Source organism: Seriola dumerili, unplaced genomic scaffold (assembly GCF_002260705.1).
Source record: "Seriola dumerili isolate Sdu_G_001 unplaced genomic scaffold, Sdu_1.0 BDQW01000219.1, whole genome shotgun sequence".
NCBI lineage: Eukaryota > Metazoa > Chordata > Actinopteri > Carangiformes > Carangidae > Seriola > Seriola dumerili.
The window spans coordinates 4702908-4723009 of record NW_019174474.1 but is presented as its reverse complement, the minus strand read 5'-3'; the positions used below and the strand labels follow the sequence as shown (position 1 = coordinate 4723009).

Below are 20102 nucleotides of genomic sequence, written 5' to 3'. Positions count from 1 at the left end.
GATACATGGATACAAAATTCTAAAAAAGATAAGTTACTTTAAAATGGATCACTAACAGCTGCAGGACAAAATAGTATGACTATGAAAATGTAAACAGATGCATATGTGAACAATACTACTCTAACATTTGAATTATTCTCAAAAATTGGCCTTTTGATAATGCCAAATTGGCTACTGTTGTAGATATGGAAAGTACAGCAGTGTTATTTTGCATCAAAAAATAGAGTAATGTAATGAGAAATGTAAAAACTGGTGGAAATGTTAATGAGATTAAATGATCCATGAAACAAAGTACCTTTACATGTCTTTTATAAATGTACTTAAAACAAAACAACATGCTGAATTGCTATCCATGTAAGAGCTGCATAATTTAAATGAGTGAGTAAAAATTAGTAAACATGAGAAGGGCATTCGAAAAGGACATGTATGAGACAAGATGACAAGGATTCACAACAGGAGCTTTGGTATGCCTGGGTGCACTCCAGTCTGACCCCACAACAACAGCCAGCTCTCTAGACTCAACTCTGCTTCGAAGCTAACAATTAATGTCAGTGCTATTGATTTAAGTAGAAACTGTTATGTACTAACATCACATCAGAAGTGCCCATCACTCCTGCACATAGCACCATAGATAGAATCAAAATGGCGGCCTCTATGTAACAGAGATTTCATTTACCAGTGAGCCCCTGTTCACAACACAAGGGACGGGTACTGGGTGCCAACTTCACATGGTGCCAGCCTGCGCACGGTACCAACACACTGAGACAAAAACTTAAATATCTAACACAACACAAGGTAAAACAGTCTCAAGTGAAAGAATTGAACAGTAAATAGTACAAATAGCATAACAATGAAAATCCTTCATTTCAATGCACAGTCTAAATGAATCAGTATTTAGGTGTTTTGTCAGTGTGTAAAACACAAAGGCCTACTTACCACTCCAACACTGAAAAATGACAATGCTTTTGTGGGAATGGCTGTTTTTTGACAGACTTGACTGGACCACTGAGACTGAATACAAAGAGGGATTCAACAGTGAGCAGACATTCTATACAAAGTTGTCCTAGACCTCAAAAATATTCTGACATGAGAAAATGTAAAAATGCTTGGTTAAGATGTATTTACCTTTACAAAGACAACTGCTTTCTGTTTTTTTCTTTTTTTTTTTTTTCTTGTTTTTTAACTGGACGTATCCGAGTACAAATTCAGCTGGGTCAGTAGAGAGCTGTGGACGGATATAAGGATTAGCTGGTTACACAAAAGAGGTTATAAAGTGCTTGAGATAAAATGTTTATAAAACCACACAACACTCCATTTTCACTAGTGGAAAGTTTCTTTCTATCCACATTATCAAAACAAAAAGATACACACACTATAATGCTCCTTAAAATTTCACCAAGAAAGCTTCTGCAAACCCAGTGATGAGGCCTAAACATATGAAAACACTGGGAGGTGCCTAAATGAAAGACTAAGTCACATTATTCACCAGGTTGAATCTCATTTGTGAGTGTTAAATATTCTCGCTGCTTTCTGCACATAGGGGAATCCCCTGCAATACCAGAATGTATTGACAGCCCGTTTTGGTGAGCGAGTTCATTTTTGTAGAGCAGAGTTGATATCAACATTTAACTGTCCTCCCTCTAATAGAGTCTGCTCAGGTGCAAACTCCAGCCATGGCAGCAAATATGATGGAGGCAAAAACATTCTACAAATGTACGTATTTTAACAGTCTTTACTCTTAGAGTATAATTTAGTCAAACTGTTGACATGTGCAAACACAAGGGTTTGATTAATTGTGAAAGATCTTATGTCCTCCATGACAAAGAAGTTTAAATTGAGTGGCTGTGAAATTATTTCACCCCTGTTTTTAAGCCAGGTATTTTCCCCACATTTTCACTGTCGCTCTATATGATGAACAGAGAAAAACACTCCTCGCTGACTGCTTCTCTCTGAGTGAAGTGAGTTTACACACTCACAAAATGAGATTCAGCCCATACCTGACACTTATGTGCAATCTGATATACACTCCATGGCTGGCTGTTTTATCTTCTCTGCCTGCTCTTACAGCCTCATCTCCATCACATTACTATTCCCCCTGTTTCCCTGTCACTGACATTCTTTATCCCTTTCCAGTTTTTCCACCAAACCTGACAGGTTTTTTTTTTTTTTTTTTTTTTTTTTTTTTTTAAATCATAATCATCTCTTAGACTCACATTATTAAAACACTCTGACAACAAAACACTGCATTTCTGAGACTGATGGATAAAGCAGTTATTACAGGCCTCTCTGATCCTGCAAGAGGGGTAATAACAAAGGCGGATTCCTCAATTCAAGGTCAATGGATGTATGAAGGCTGTGATTAATGATAGATATTTCATAAAAACAATGAGTTACATGAGCTCATAATTTGGGTTTTAGATAAAAGGGGAATTTAATTCTTAAATTTTTCTAAGTTTTGTGGCATTGGCACAAAAAAACATGCACCACCACTCTGTTGATGTTAGGATGTATAACTCTCAGCTACATATCACTCACTCTCCTTAGTGCCCACATTGTCCAAATATTTATCACTACTTCTGTAGGCTTTCCAGTAGGTCCTCAATTTTATCCATGTTGGACGATGCAGATATTGATGCCTGCAATTGATTCTGTAAGCTGCTCTGTATTTGTGTCTGTAGACTGGTCTGCATTGGAGTTGGCAGACTTGTTTCTATGGTTGCCTGTAAACTGGACTGCAGAGCTGTTTGTGTGTTTGTCTGCATTGCATTCTGTAGGGTGGTCTGTATGGCGCTCTCTAAGCTGGACTGCATCTGTGCCTGGAGGGTGTTCTGTAAGCTGCTGTGCATGGTCGCCGGCATTGGAGAGGCAGCTTGGGCCATGGGCTGGTCCAACAGAGGCTGCATGTGACTGGAGTTCTGGGGCTGGCTCTGAGCTGGCAGAGCGGGTCCGGAGGAATTTAGCAGCTGGGGCGAGTCTGGGAGAAACAGAAAATGTAAATAATCACTATAATCAAACTGCAGGTGAACGACATGATTGTGGCATTGAGGCAACTCAAGGAGTTGTACAGTTGCTCTTAAGAAAAACAAGAATTTCACAATTACTACATTCTGATTTACTGAACTTTGGAGGTAAAGAAGCCCAAAATCATCTTACCATTCTGGATGCCAAACACAAACAGGTTGGCTTGTCCCTGTGGAGCCACATTCCCACCCACAGTTGTCTGGAAAAGCTGCTCTGGGGGCTGCTGGCCAGGGCTGGCTACGACACCCACACCGCCTTGAACCACAAAGATGGTTGTGCCAGGGGCTGGAGCCTGATTGTTTAGCTCCTGTGAGCCAATAGTACTCTGCAGGCTAGACAGAGATGTCTGTGGCAGGAACAGCTCCACAGGTTGACTGCTTGGGACACTGCTGGAGCTTGGGCCCACTTGCATTGGCTGCTGCTCCTGGAACAGGCTCTGCTGTTGGTTCTCAGTGGATGCTGAGTTGGTGCCTGAGGAGCTCTGGTCTTGGAAGGACATGGGCTCTGCTGGGTCTGGCTGAGGGATTCCAACGTTAATGCTCCCTATAGGGGAAGGGCCTTGAGTCGGGGTGCTGAAGAGAATAGTTGGGGGAATAGCCTGAGGGTTAAGATCTGTCGTGCAAAGGAGCAGACCTGTCTGCTGGGGTTGGGAGAGTTGGCTCTGGGAGGCGGGGTTAGCCTGTGAGTGGTTTGGGATACTTTGGAACAAGGAGCCCTGCTGGCCCATTGGAAGCTGTGGTGGCTGTTGTTGGTTCTGCTGCGCAGACTGCTGCTGCTCCATGGGGGTGCTCTGTTGCTGCATTTGGGAGAGCTGAGCTTGGGGTTGGTTTTGAAACATTGCAACGGGCTGGGGTTGGCTGGTAGATGTCTCCATGGAGGAGATAAATGCCAGTTGCTGTTGTTGCTGTTGTTGGGGCTGAGGGTTTGGGGACAGGTAAAGTGATGACCCAGGGGACTGCTGCTCTGAGTTGAGACTGCCACTGGTCAGAACAGTCAGTGTATTCTGGAGCAGGGCAGCTTGGACCTGCTGTTGAGAGCCCTGGGTCTCAGCAAGGGGCCTGGGTGATTGGAAGAGCTGTTGTGGGGGAGATGTGTGGGATGGAGGCTGTGTTGGGAAGCTGGTCTGAATGGTGAGCAGCTCTCCAGCCTGTTGAAGGAGGGACACTGGCTGCTGTACTTGTGTGGTGGAGTGGATCTGGGGCTGCAGCAACTCAGCTTGAAGGTGCTGCTGCAAATTCTCCAAGACCTGCTGCTCTTGTAGTTGTTGTTGCTGTTGTAGGTTGCTCAATGCCTGATTTTGCTGCTGTTGTTGTTGCTGCTGTTGTAGCTGATGTTGTTGTAAGTTTGTAAGTATTTGATTTTGTTGTTGCTGATCCTGAAGTTGGATGTTGTTTAGGACTTGCTGTTGCTGATTTTGTTGTAACTGTTGCTGCTGTTGGATATTCTCCATGAGTTGCTGCTGCTGCAGCTGTTGTTGGTCTTGTGGCTGTAGTATTAGTTGCTGTTGGATCTGCATGTTGCCAAGGACCTGCTGCTGTTGTTGCTGTAGATGTTGCTGCTGTTGTTGATGCTGAAGGTTACCAAGGATTTGCTGTTGTTGCTGCAGTTGTTGATGTTGTTGAAACTGTTGTTGTATTTGTTGTTGTTGCTGCTGTTGTTGTTGCATTTGCTGTTGCTGTTGTATCTGTAACTGTTGTTGTGTAGAAAGTGAATTATCTGTGGTTCCCAATCTAAGGCTGTTCATGTTCTCCTGGACGTGCTGCTGGAGAGAGTCTGCAGAGGGTGTGGGGCTGTAAAGCACAGAGTTTAGTTGCTGCTGGGCTACAGCTGCCTCCAACACCTGTTGGAGCGTGGTGTTACCTCCAGCCTGTAGCTCCCTTACTGCCCTCTCCAGCTGCGCCACCCCTTCCTGGGGGAACAAGGGAACCTGTGACTGTTGTGGCTGGGGCTGAGCGGGAGTTGCTATCTGGGGCATGGCCACAACTACAACCCCCCCACTATTGTTAGAACTCTCAGGAGGCAGGCTATCCTGAGGGTCTCTAAGGAATTGTTGAGGGACTTCTGGTGTCACAGGGGGGATTGTGGTGTCTCCTGACACTGGGAAGGAAGTTGTGGGGGCAATGTCTTGCTTTTGTATAGTGCTGAGAGACTCTAGGCTAGGAAAGACAGGGGGCGCCTGGGGAAGCTCCACATCCTCAGGTTGTAGGGGCATTGGGCTCTGAAAAGACTCTCCTCCTGGATGAGGACTAGCACTGAGCTCCAGGGTCTGCTGCACTGAGACGAGAGGGTCAGGGGATGGCTGAGAAAGGAAACATTAGTGTTACCAACTGAAATTCTGAAATAGATATTTCAATTCCTCTTTCTTTGGAATGAAATGTATATTACCTTAAAAACATCTGTGGGTGGTGGATTGCTAGACACTTCCATTGGTGTGTCCTCTTGCCGTTTGGAAGGCTGACCAGAGCAGTCGGTCCGCTCAGAGGACATAGATTTCATCTGACCATCAAATATACATGTCTTGACCAGTGAGGGTCCCTCTGTTTTTACTGTCCGGACATTTGAGTTATCAGCTGAAAGTAAAAGTGGAAACACAGGATAGCTTGGTGTCTGTGAGAAAACCATGCACCTACTGGAAGTATATACCTTAAGTTTCACAATTTATTAACCTATAACAGTGTGATTCAAGTTTCAGTGATGAGTCATGGATGAATTCTGATCCTGAAACCTTTCATTTAAATGCATCTTCTGTAACTGAAAAAAGTCAAGATGTTTATTGATACAGACAATACAAGTAGTATTTTTCCTAACAAAATCAAAAAAATTATATTACCATGTTAGCTATAATCATAAAGCCCCATCCACACCTCTAAGAAATAACCTACAAGAGGCCTCTAATCCAAAGAGATTATCCCCATGTAGTCTGAAAATTATCAGCTAGTCAAACTCTGCGCTTGAGCTAGTGACTGTACCTGAATCTGGAGTGTAGGTGAAGGGCTGGGCGTCATGTGATCTACCAGCATTGGTCATCACAAAGATTCCCACAGAAACGGGAGAAGTAATTGACTGGTTGTGGAACGGAGGGACTGTCACTATCAAATGGTTCTGGAAAACATTGGAAATCCAAGAGTGTGATATTTAGTAGAATCTCATGAGGAGTATGGTCAATGAAAAGAGGCAGGTTTGACACAGCATCTTATATTATTCAAGAACAAACACAACAGTATACATACAATTCTGTTGCATTTACCTGATGGAAAAGGTCCATGTCAATCTTTGCCTCGGCTTGCCAGGAATTATCGTCTACAAATAAAACAAAAAATATTTTTTTATTCTTCCATCCACCAGGAGCTCTACATGCAGAAACCCGTATCCACATAAATACAAAGCACAACACGGACAACATCAAGCTGGCTACAGCACCTGCAATGTTCTCCTGAAAAATAACTTTGGTTCCTTTGAGGAAGTTCTTTCCAATGATAAATACTTCCTCTCCTCCTCTCACTGAGCAGCTCTGAAGACTCTTCTTCAGGATCTCTGGCACTCCTGCTGGCTGGGCTGGAGAATGACAGAAGAGTCAAACAATCAAAACTCACATGACATCTGGGTTAGTGTTTGCCAGAGGGCATGCACCTGACCATGATCTGTGGTCTGTTCCAACCAAAAACTGAGTTCTATGGATCATCACAGTAAATGCTGTGTGTGACAAAAAAGCCAAACAACACACACTGTAAACACACCATTTGGATTCCCTAGCATTTAGCCTCATGAAGCCTGGTGATAACTGCTGCCTTTGTAGTTTTGGACTATTTTTTAGTTCATGTTATGACTGAACTACTCACTGCAGAGGATGGGCGATGAAGGGACCTGTAAAGTGAGGACAGATCCATCAGGTTGGGGGATGTTGACTCTGAAAGCCAGCCTGGCTCGGGTACTCTTCTTCTTGGATCCTGCTACACCAATACGGGCCTCCACGTCTGCATTACGCAGCTTCAAAATTCCTACACAGTCCACCCTGTAGAAGCAAGCACAAGATGTGGACTACAGAGCAAGCACACAGCACACTTCTTAAACATCAACACAGCGTAAATATTAACTAATCCCAAATTATGAACAAAAAATAACATCTTACGCGAGTGTCATGTCATTGCTAGGCTCCAGGGGGATCTCAATAACAGTGGTGCCCTCTATGTCCACCTCCTTGCAGGCAGTGGTGTTGCGTCCTGTCACTCTGCAAGCCTGGTAGAAACCGTGAGGCTTCACTCGGCCTGCATCATTAGCTACAAAGACCTGCAGCACCACTGGCTCAGTCACACCCTCCAACTGGGGACAGAATAGAAAATTGTGTAAATAACTTGACCATCAGTAATAATGAAAAACATATCACTATTAAACAATAAAGATGTTTTAAGCGCAAAGCAACACGTGTCATGGGCTAAACGCAAAATGCATGAAGAGTAATGTTTCCCCTATTAAAGAATCCTTGTTAGGCAACAAGAATGCACACAAAAGAAATGCATACTGAAGAGTGCAATGTAATGTGTGGATGCTTGCCAGGGTGGTAAGAAAAAGTCTGTATAAACTCACAACAGTATACAAGGGTAATACAATGCAAATAGGAAACTTTGAATTATATCACAAAAGAAGCACATGAATTTGTTCAAAGCTAGACTCTCTAGCATCTTTAGTGTTGTTGTCATACAACACATGCGCTGATGAATTTCAGGGTCGTTCTGTTGAGTGCTTCATACTTTATACACAATGACAACTGGGAGCAGCCTCAGTGGAGCAGTGGAAGGTTAAGTGCCTTATTAATGAATACAGAGCAGCAGCTACTCCTTCACTTCCCTGGCCAGATTTTTCAGTAACAGGATAAGTTTCTATAGGATGATCTGGTTTTCAATTTTTTGCCCTCCTAAAATCGGGCATGTTGTTGAATACAGAATACAGCACGTTAGCCATTGTAAAATCAAGCTTTTGAAGTAACTGAAAACAAACTCTCGTTGGTAGTGGTTAAGAGTGAATGCTTCTGATGTGTCTGTACTGGCATTCTCATGTGGTGCACAGTACTCCACACTCCGTGTCCTGTGTATCTTTGGCCTTATTCAGTCATTTCCAACTTAGGTGTTAATATTTTTCCTGTGTCAAGAAGCAGCCGTTGGCCTTCTTTGTCAAACCTTGACAGTGGGGAATCCCTGCTGTGTGCGGTCTTTGACAGAACCTCTGCTGCCCTCGGTCAGATAGCGAGCTCTGTGCTGGGTCTCTGGCTGCACCAGGATCTTGAGCTCCTTCCCATCACTCTTCTGGGGGAACTGAGCAGACAGTGACCCACCCTTCACAACAGTCCCTGACTCAAGAGAGCTGCAGGGCAACAAAAAAAGAAACAAATCACATGATGGCATTAATATGGCTTCCAGAAATTCAATTACCCCAGACAAAACTAAATTAAATGACTTTTACTGTATTCCTACAGGGGGACAGAGGTAGTCTGAGTTACAATGCTAACACAATGTTCATTGGACAAGGGTCACCGCACCTGGTCATGGCACTGCTCTTGTCTGTGCCCAGCTGGGATAGGACAAAGTGAGGGGCTTTGGCGCTGTCAGCATCGAACACATCCATGCTGTCCTCCGGAGGAGCAGGCTTGGGGCCAGGCCGCTGGCGAGGCGTGCGTTTTCTAGATTTGCGCGGCACCTCTGTGTTGTCATTGTAGGAGATGGAGCTGATCAAGCTGAAGTTGGAGACGGAGTCATCAGCCCACATGCTGCTGCTATGCTCAGAGTCTGGACCTGGTGGACCAGATATGGTAGGCTCCTCTTGGCAAGACATCTGGCTGTCGTCAAATAGGTCCTCAGGTGGCGGGGATATGCTCAACACAGGCCTCCGTTTTGATGGGGTGTTCTGAGGCTGCTGGACTCCTAGCCCTGACAACACTCCTGACCCTATGTCTCCTGCTGCAGTGTTTGCTCCACTGTTGCCTCTGCTGGGGGCAGATACAGCGCCCTCCATACCTTGCATCTCTGAAGCTCCAACTCCATCCCCTCCAGTGGAATGGAGATGCTGAGGAACCTTGAGATGGTCTGAGGATGAGGTAGCGGGGCCAGTGGATGGGACTCCAATGGCCAGGGAGGAAGAGGCAGAGGGGCTGGAGGTGGAAGAGGTGGCATCTGCAGTAGTATATACAGATAAATAAGTTAGTACAGATGTTCAGCACATTGCAGGCTAGCAGTCCCATTCAAGCAGCTGAATTTGTGCATAATTTGTATTGATTTCCCCTCTTCCCAACTCTAATTTCAATAGACTGTTGTGGGTTATATGCTCTCACTGTGCATGCGAGAGCTGTCAAGCATTGATCAAATATTCTGAAGTTAAAGTTGAGAAGGGTACTATAGGTCCCACAATGTTTTGATTCCTACAAAACCTTTCTCAATATAAATCAATGTGACAAAACTGGCATGCTTTGTTTACAAAAACAAAAGCAAGCTACAAATTGTTACATACACATTGCCAGAAAAAAACATAACAAAATCTGGTCAAACTTTCTTGTACAGCCAAATTTGCAAGCTGGTAATGTGGCGCCAAATTAAGTTGCCAGGGTTGCCAGGGTTACAGTACAGTTTGTGCAATGTGCATTCAGTAGTAAACAGTAGTTTGCGCATGCCAATTGGAAGATTTGGTTGGGACTGAGCGTAGCCATGGAGACAGAATAAACAAGCCTCTGACCTATGGAGCAGTGAACTGCAGACCATTTTATATGCAGACACTCCCTGCCTCAGAGGGAACTTCCTGCAATAAAAACGAGACAGCCAATGAGCAACAAGAGAGCTGATCATTCAAGACTCAACTTCTGTCAATCAGTAAATTGGATGAGTTAATATACTGAACGAAGGAGTAACTTTTGAAGTTGATCATTTATAGACATTTTGAAGCACGTGTATTTGGTTAATGATGATCTTAAGGACATTACAGTAGTCATGCTTTTGATCAGCACTGCTTAGGGCCAGCTGGGTCAGACAGGATAGTGAAAAGGTAGCGTTAACAAAAGCGCTCTCTCCAACATGATTGTGGACCAGTTAGTTTGCTCTTTAAATGAAACTGAAGACTAGAATCCTTCCCAGTTATAGCTGACATTGACTGCCCTGAACCATGATCCAAGATCAGACCATATTCCTTTGCTTTACTACATGAAATTGAAAAGACAGTCCATTGTCTGCCAGGGGCAACTTCACTGTTTCATAAAGAGACAGAACCTTCATAATTAATGAAAATATCAGCTGCTTTCAAACGTGGGAGTAGCTGCATTTAGCTGCAAAGCTCAAACAGTTTGAAACCTCAGGAAATTTTCACATGACCTTCTGTTGAATGAGTGTGTATAAGATTAAGTGTGAAAATGCGTAGGCTGTTTCTGCTCTAGGCACTTGTTAAGGCATTACAGAATAAAACCTAACTATACTGACGCCTTCAAACTATGGTGCTAATACACAGACTCTGAGACACAATGTAAAGGCATAACATGGGGGATGTCTGAGATGACTGCTAAAGCCAAGGGACAGTACAGGGTTACGCTGCATGGGTTTTTTTTCTATGTTTTTGAAGCTGGACCACCCAAATATATTTTTCATTTGCCTAAAAAGCCAAGTGACAAAAAAAACATTTAGCACAAGCATCACAGGGAAAAGTGCTGCTGAAAAAATGAGTGAAATGAGAAAGAACAAGCTATGTTAGCATGCTGTTAATGCGAACTCAACATTTCTTGTAGCTGTTATTCAGAGTAAAGCTTTCCAGGAGAAAAAAAAACATTCTGTGTATGACTTTTATTCCAAAGAAACCACTAATTTATAGTTGCTGCCAGTAGCATAGAACAGTTACATAGTAATTGCTTTTAGAAACTGGTTTAAACTATACAACAATTTTCAAATGTATATCTTTTTTGGTGTCAATCAGATTTATTAAGTAAACTGGTCATGTGAAGAGCTGCAGACACTTATTGCAGTTGCACTTTGAGGGAATATCAAAGCTTCAATGCATAGAGTAAAGGTGAGCAATGCCTCTTCCCATGCTTTCACTATGTTAATCACATAATTATCTAAAATACCTAACAGGGTCCCCCAACCCTGACAATGTCAAACAAGCTTTCAGACAGGCCTTTGGGATTAATCAAAACAATTACAACAGATATTCACAAATTGGTTGTTTCTTTAATACAACACAATAATAGAATAAATTACAATCCCAAAATATATCTAAATACAGCTCAAGTACAACTGTAAAAATTGGCTCTGCCCCCACCCCCCCAACTGGTACTACTATTGCTCTGTGGAGCCAGGAAGGGGAACCCCTAATATACCCAAGTGAAACCCTAATGACTATGCCAGCAGTATTAAAATAGCTTTGCTGAAATATAAATAATATATTAGCCAATATAATCTCATACAGTCACAAAGATGAATTGTCTCCGAAACTGGTGAAAGGGTGAAGTTGCCCCCAGACAATTGATACAAGGCCATATTAGTTTCTTTACCCCTACTGACTTGGGGAATAGTTTGGCAAGGGGAAAACTGATCCCAGATCATGGTTTTCATTGGCTGAGCAGGTAGCTCACCTGAGGCCAAGGCTGCAGAGGGTGGAGGTCCCGCCTCTCCCCCACTCTTCTGGCTCATGGTGGGTGGGTCGGTCTGGGTGGACGACGGCTGGAGCTGGAGCTCTTTGGGGAGGAGGTCATATACTGACTCTGCCATAAAGGATGAGCAGGAGAAGATAAATTAGGCTCTGAAAAACATAAATCAGATTGTTTATTTACTGGACCAAGTAATTAGAAACGGTAGTGGAAATGTTCTGACAACTTTGAATTCAGCAATTTTGCCTTAAGCCTGTACAATTGTGCCCAATTTTTTAAGAGGAGAACAAAACATCTGCTTTTGCTATCACTTAACCCAAATCGGAGTTCTCACAAGTTTAAACACCAAACATACAGTATTATGCACAAAACGTCCTATGTAAAACATACGGCATCAAGAGTTCCATGCCAGCCATGCTCTTGGCCTGGACACTGAGGCGAATGCAGGAGTGCCTTAAGATGCAGCACCACTAATGATTGCTAGACACTGGCTCCAACATTTTCAGACTGCACTTAACTAAATTCAGTACAGCCAATACATTTTCTTCACAAAATGTAATTGTGTCAATAGTTAATTGCACTTACACTAGTGTAATCTTGACAGCAATTACAAAACTAGTAAAGTATCTCACTCAGATTAGTTGTTGTTTCCATGTTCCCTTTTCAGAAATAAGTGGAGGCAATCCTGGAATGAGACTGGAAGCAAACCTTGGTCTTATGATCAAAATTTCTCCTGCATTCAACACTAACATAACACAGGGTATCTTATGATGATCTAAATTAGCCTCCCATGGGGTTTACTGTAATAAAACCTGCAGAGACATTACTTGGTATTTGATGGTGATTCCAAGTAGACTATAAGCAACCACTGCAGTTACACTGGCATAAACCACATTTGATGGCAGATGAACACATCATTAGGTAGTCTGGTTGCTAAGAAACAGGGACCTGTCAACTCCCTGACATGGGTGTTTCAGCTGTGCATCGGCGGCACCCAGCAAGTGTAGTAGTCATCTGATACACAGCTATGACTTAGCACCAGCAGAACGATGAAACTGACAAGACACATGATCTCGCACTTCTGTGACGTCAACGATGCTGAGGGAGTGACAAGACAAAGTCCTCACAGTTCACACAAAGAATTACACAGTACACTAATTGACAAAAATCAGACAGGGAAAACTTGAAAGCATTGAGATGGAGGCCCACTTCATGCTCTATTGCTTATCCAAAGCTAATCTGTCTTAAATGAATAGTCCCGTCAAAATTACAGAAAATCTTGTCCATCTAGAGGGATAACCCTCCATCTGAGACTGTTGTGCTTTGTTCATGGTGTGAAGAGAGGGGGTCTTTGTGCATGGATGTATAACGGATTGACTGGCAACCCGACATGACCTCAGTCTTGACTAATAGCCCTTTCACACAGGAGGTGTGTGTATGATGTGAGTCTACTGAATGTTTGTTCAACCTGCCTGGAACCCATTCATATACGACAAGCATTCACATATGAACAAATGTCGTCACTGGTCACAGACTCACACTACATCTGCGACGGTAGGCTGTTACATAAATATTCCTGCTAAATTGATTTATATTACATTACATAGTAAAGATAACAGAAATGACTGTTAATTGGGCTGGGCATTCTCTGACCCAGGTAAGGAGGGTCACAAAGCCAGGTAGGATGACATGCATTGCCGAGTCAACACTATAAAAATGTATATATTTTTTTCAATTAAATTTTACAATACATTTCAACAGTGCAGTTTCTGCTTAAACACATTTCCCACTTGCTCTCAATTAGATCATTTTATAAAATTCACAACAGAACAGACCAACCTCAAATTTGCACCATATCAAAGTATGAAAAATATCCTCTGGAAAATGGATCCATGGTCAAAAAATGTAAAAGGTGACTTTAAAAAAAAAAATACTGACAGTTGTTATAGGGATGGTTTTGTTCAAACATGCAAAGTATAAATTAGTTTATTTCAATCATTGTTTTTCCATGGGTTCTGCATTACAATGCACTAATTTATGATGCCATGCATAGACAGAACAGTGTAGCCAAGTATTCATCTATTCAGCAGAAATAAACTTCATAGGCAAACTTAGAGGTGAGGGAGGTTCTACATAGAAGTCAGAACATAAGGCTGCTTAAAATACCAACCTAAAATTTAACTAAAGTGCTGTTTAAGCATACAGGTTTTTTTTCCGAATGTCATTTATGTCATAGTTTTACTTGAATCTGCCAAATTAACAATCAGGGGCATTTTATAGTGTCAATATAAAAAAAAGATCTCATGAAGCTTATCAGCCATAATAGTCAATAAGAGATGACTGTATTTGCCTGTCACACACTGAATGTTTGTTTTCATGTGTACTAATACCTTTAGTATTATCATATAAAATATTTAATCTAATCATCTTAAACTCATAAGGCTCATAACCAGCTCAAGCACAAACCAGCTGACACACAATGTTGCTGCTCAATCATTCCACTCAGTTTGGATATGTAAATGGATAGTCTGGATTTCATTCGGTGTTTTGAATTTACTCATGGACCAGACTGCCCAGGGACTGAGCAGAATGCAAAACAGTGTTTGTACAGTACATACACTCACTGAGCACTTTATTAGGAACACTGTACTAATACTGGTTAGGTCCTCCCTTTGCTCTCAAAACAGCTTTAATTCTTCGTGGCATGGATTCCATTAGATATTGGAAACATTTCTTTGAGATTCTGGTCCATGTCGACATGCCTGCATTGCATCATTTCTGCAGATTTGTCAGCTGCATATTCATGCTGTGAATCTCCCGTTTTACCACATCCCAAAGGTGTTCTACTGGATTCAGATCTGGTGACTGGCCAATTAAGTACACTGCACTCACTGTCATGTTCATAACACCAGTTTGAGACTTTTGCTTTGTGACATTGTGCATTATCACGCTGGACGTAGTCATGAGAAGATGGTAAATGGTGGCTATAAAGGGATCCACATGGTCAGCAACAATACTCAGATAGGCAGTGGCATCAAACCATGATTGATTGGTACTAAGGGGCTCAAGGTGTGCCAAGTAAAACATTCCCCTCAGTCTGACTTGCCGATTCCGATTTGAGCCAATTCAGAGTTTTTTCTAGGATCATATACAGAACTATAATTGATAGCTACACAAACATTTTGTTACTTTTCTTTAATGGACAATTCAATTGTATGTTCATAATAAAACATAGACTATTGACTATCAAATAACGAAGTTAAAGGCTCTTCCTCTCTCTTGCTGTGAACCAGGGTAAACAAAAATCATGTGAGTACTTTCTGGTTACAATTCATTATGCAAACTATTGTGTGGCGCATGATTGTAAACTTGACCTGCACAGAATTGGATATCTGAGACTGATCCGGCCGGTCACAGTCCATTCATTTTCATCACACTGAAAACCTGGCTTTTCCTATCGCCAGCCGATCGATCTGTGCATCTCTATAAGGCTTGGTTACACTCAATGCTTTGATACTGATACAAATACAACATTGGGTTTTGGTTTCAATATCAAAACAATACTTACATAGCAAACTTTGCGAGTATGAACATATTTTACTACATAAAAATTCACCTTAAGGAAAAGGCCCAATGCATGTGCCTATTATTGTCCAACAGCTGTACCTAAAACTGACAAGAGACCAAGTAAACAAGAAGAATCTGACTTAAGTGTTCGATACTCATATTTGGTACTTGATGGTTTTTGATATTCCATCCTACTGTCACATTATGGTTAATACTAAAAACTTAAATTTTGATACACAGCTCTGTTCATCAACACCATCACTGAAGTCCCTTCATTTGTCTTCTCTTACTGTGTGAACAGAATAAGGTGCTTCCTAAAGGCTACTACACATCCTTCCAGAAACAATCATCAAATACATCACACAAATCTTTAGTTTTACTGGAGAAATTGCCTTACATTGAACCATGTTAACATTTTAATCAAACTGTTACTCTTACTGTTGTCTTAACAGAGGGAAGCTTCAGAATGAGTAACTTCACAAGAAAAAAAATATTAGGCTAATCTTGACTCAGACAATCCTCAGTTGATAAGGAAAAGAAGTTTAAATTTCCTCTGTGCTCAAATGGACAATGGATGCTGATAATGTTGTGAAATGGATTTTAGTATTGGTCTTAATTTGCTTTTATAGAAGTCAGATGACATCTGTACAAGTTTATTTGCCTGCCAGAGTATGCCCAACAAAGTAAATTGCAACACACTAGCCAGCCAGGGGTGGACTGACTTTAACCTACACTTTGAACAATTAAATTACCTCATCTCATAGTTATGCACTGCTCACATTACACATGCCTTAAAGGTTTTGCCAAATGGCAAGGCCACCAGTCCATTTTTATTCATTGCAGCTGGCTTAGGACTAAGACGGGGGATGACAGATGAATAGACAATTCATGAGGGCTATGTTTTTGTTGCAAATGAAAAAATATGCAGACCAAGAATGTATCTCAGTGCCCAACAATGGCTGCTTTAATTACACTCTTGAACACATAACGATATGCTCAAGCCAGAGTACTGACAAAAGAGCCACTCACTGCACTCAAACCACAAAGAATGCCATTTTTGGCTATTTGCACCATTTCTGTTTACCTTGAAATGTAATGGCAAGGAATGGCTGGATACTGTATTTGATGTGAGAGCAATAGTAAATGGTTATAATAATAAATGTATTTAAACTTTCTAAAATGTTCTTTTAATTGTTAACCTAGCCTGTATTTAACCATTGTTTTGAGTTTGGAAAGAAGCAGTGAATACACATACACAAACAGACATGAATGTGTACATGAAAGTTATTAGGCAGCATGCTTTTAAATGATTATTTCCAGAGTGGACTTTCATTTCTTCTCATATGTCTCAGGTGACTGACAGTAAATGGAGCCTAATGGATGCCTGCACTGATATGAACACACTCAGTTCAGGAACAATGAAATAAAAATAGAACACAGCAAAGCCAAACTAAGATTTCATATTTAACATGTTGATTTCTAGTCTTCCCAATCTCCATAATGTACAAAAAAAATTAATGTCAGACAACAAATGGCTTGTTCTGGAGCTATGAGAATGAGCTAGAGCTGCTAAAGGTATCCAGCCATGCAGATAGTTTTGGTTTTATTTATCCAGTTTTTGACTTTTCCATCTCTTAGATTTATGCTGATTTGAAGTTGAAGAACTACATCAAATCACATCTTTCCAGAAGCACTGTCCACTTTCTCTGGATAATACACAAACTGCAATGTGAAAAATGTTGGAACTACTCTCTATCAAAGAAATGATCCCTTAGAAAACGACTTGCATTGTTCATCATGTAAAGCATCCATATAAATGAACACTTATTGTCATTTAATGGTTGAACCAAATCTCAACGGCGCTGTAATGAATGTCCTGTGTGTCAGTCTCACACATTGGAATCCAATCGCACACACTGATGCTGCAGCTCAAGCTTCTCACACTGATAAGTTGATGTGGGATTTTTTCCCCCTCTCACTAAGATTAAACTGTCTTTCTGGATTTTCTATCCATCTAAATGAAAACATTTGAAATGGGAGCTCGATAAGATAATACACAAGCTGTGTAATGCAACGATAAAATATTTCAGCAATATAATCACATTACATGTTTCCACTTGAAGTTTGAGGGAAAAGTACTGATGAAGCCAAATAGATAACCCTTCAGCAAGTGTCAAAGAAGCATCACACAATTTCTCTCTTACTGAATATTTTAAAATGCTGGTAGATAAGCTTATTTTCTCTCACATGTAAAATGAACTTCAACCTATGAGTTGGCATATTTCCATTGTTTTAATAAATCATTATGTTAATAAAACAAACCAGATTTTTTTCTAATGATGGATGTCAATAATTAAACTACTGTGAATATGGACATACAGATGGGAAAAGTATGATAATCATAATTTGAGATGAATAAAGAGTAATCATGAGGTTCCCAGTCATAAAGTTGTATAAGTTTATAACCAGATTGTAAAGGTGTTTATAATTTTGCTGTTCGTCATTTACAATGAAACATATATGCCTTTTGCTTTAGTGTTGGAGTAGGGAGACAAAGCAAGTCCGTGGTGGTGCTTCCTAGAGCAAGACTGGGCAAATGGGGTCTCATGCATCTACTAAAAGCGACTGGCAGGTTATTTTCCACTTTAAAAACATCAGGGTTCAGTAGTTCACTTTTGAGGTTTCACATTTGCCTAATTTTCAACCAAAAAAAAAAAAACATGACCAACTAAATGGTGCAATGTACTTGGGCAGGCCAAAATGCAACTTGGCCAGCTGTCCCCTCTCTTACTTACAGCCTGATATACATGAGGTCTCTGACTAGATCTTTGATGGGCAAGTCAGCTACCTTGACCCCAACACAACACATACCCAATTACTGAGATATAAATAAACAGCCATCATGTGATACAGTGCGACCATATGGCAGGCTCAACTGAGTAATTCAGGGTCACAGAGCAATGCTTTCCGCTGGCTCATGAGTACCCTATACATAACAGCCAGACAGATGTGGGACCAGCAGGTCAGACAGCAGGCGGGTAAATGCTGCATTAGATATTATTGCAAAATTATTTGTTAACTTTGAGCAATCAGAATATAGACTACAGCTTAGACCAGGGGGTAAAATAGGCAGTAGGGGAAGCTCTGTTGTCTACCAGCATTCTATCAAAATGCATAAATTCATGCTTCTCAGGCTACATTACAACTTTGAGTGCAGTGCACAACAACACACAGTATACAAGGCTTTCTCATGAATAAGCAACAATACGATAGCTGACAGTGTTGAGTGGAAGATTAAGAGACAGTTTCTTTACACATTAAGTTGATACACTTGTTAACAGAGGGCAAATTAACTTAAAGACTGAGGGCTGCTGAAAGCCAGTACAACCCACTAACCCTGCTAACCACAACAAGAGTTAACTGTCTAGTTCCTACATGATGCAGCAACATCCTCCTAATAATAACATAACAGTTGGCTGACACGTGTCCAAAGCCTATTACAGATAGGATACATTTTGGCACTAGCAGCCCCGGTGGCAACACCTCTTATCCTGTCAGGGAGAATGAGCCCTGGGCTTTGAAATGCCAACAACTGCATTCTTTCTGTGAAACCAGAGAATGTGAGGAGGATAACGCTGGCTCAATTCCACCCATAACCCAAAACAACAGGGGCACTGTCACTTTGCAAAACTAAACAAGAAGAATAAACAAAACAACACGCATGTACAACTTTTCGACCTTCTCTCGCGATGCGATACACACACACATACACACACACACACATACACACACACACCTCTGCAGGATCTGACCAAGACTTAAAGTACGTTAAACTGCTGAACAATGTGGCTGGAGAACGACCTCACGTAGCTGTGGCTAGCTAATCGTATGTACTTAACATAATGCTAGCCACCAGCCTATCAAAACTATAAACAATCTAATGAAGTCAATGTGATCTCACGTATCACTGTTGCAATTAGAAGAGCAACCTAGCGTACCATCTCTTCCAGGCATGTGACATGGACAGCTAACCAGTCAGGTAGTCGCCAATGCAAATACAGCTAACTATCTAGGCTAGCTCGGCTGGCTAACAGCAGAAAAGAAGCTAACTACAGCTAGCTAGCAGCTTAACATGAGCTATCAAGACATTCATATCACTTCCGTTCAAACCAGGACAGAACGGGTTAGTTTCGCAACAGTAGCCTTTCTTTAGTAAAATCTTACCTTTAGAGTAAAGCGATTTGGGGGAATTGAGGTCGAGATCCGAGCTAAGAAGGGATATAAAATCAGAGGGCATCGCAACGCTTCATCGAGGGGAGGGGAAGCGGACACTCTTTAGAAGAAACGAAGTCGGCTGCTCTTAGCCAATAAATATTGCGTTTTACAAGCGGAATGTTTAATATACAGAGTACAACATCGAAACAGTCTTAAGGCGACAAAACAAAACTTTAAATACCTAAAAAAAACCGTTAACTAGCACGTCTCACGTTAGTGTGTATGTTTTTGCTGAGAGGACACACATTTCGTGCTACGTTGAGACGAACACACACAAACACACACACTTGCCTACAGTTGGTCGGCCCACCTCCTGGCCCCTCCCCTTTCTGCTGCCTACGAGCATGCGCTTTAGCATACGGTTCCATTAATACATCCATGGTTTCAACAATCAAAGAGGAAAGTAATAGAATTACATTATATACTGCTTGGTTTATTGTTATTATTGGTATATGGTAACTGATCTAATTTATGTGTCATTTATATCATGTACACCTTGGGTAAATAGACCGATTGTGACACCAAGTTGAATTAAACAACTGGTTACAGGTCCAGGGGTCCAAGAGGTCTGTGGGTCTCAAAGCAATAGTCTGAAGTGACAGTGACAATTAATATTTCTTTTTTG

At 41.5% G+C, this 20102-nt stretch overlaps 1 protein-coding gene across 1 annotated transcript; it reads right to left on the bottom strand.

Moving 5' to 3' along the window:
- Window positions 1-2206: 2206 nt before the first annotated feature.
- On the bottom strand, window positions 2207-19552 carry LOC111228422 (nuclear factor of activated T-cells 5-like). The gene is made up of 12 exons (XM_022754285.1): window positions 19427-19552; window positions 11621-11749; window positions 8555-9185; window positions 8196-8379; window positions 7151-7341; window positions 6861-7033; window positions 6442-6576; window positions 6269-6321; window positions 5991-6123; window positions 5407-5591; window positions 3154-5320; window positions 2207-2974 (listed from the first exon to the last, which is right to left on the bottom strand). The coding sequence occupies exons 1-12, from the start codon at window positions 19497-19499 to the stop codon at window positions 2571-2573; spliced, it is 4458 nt and encodes a 1485-aa protein (XP_022610006.1). The 5' UTR covers window positions 19500-19552; the 3' UTR covers window positions 2207-2570.
- Window positions 19553-20102: the final 550 nt, after the last annotated feature.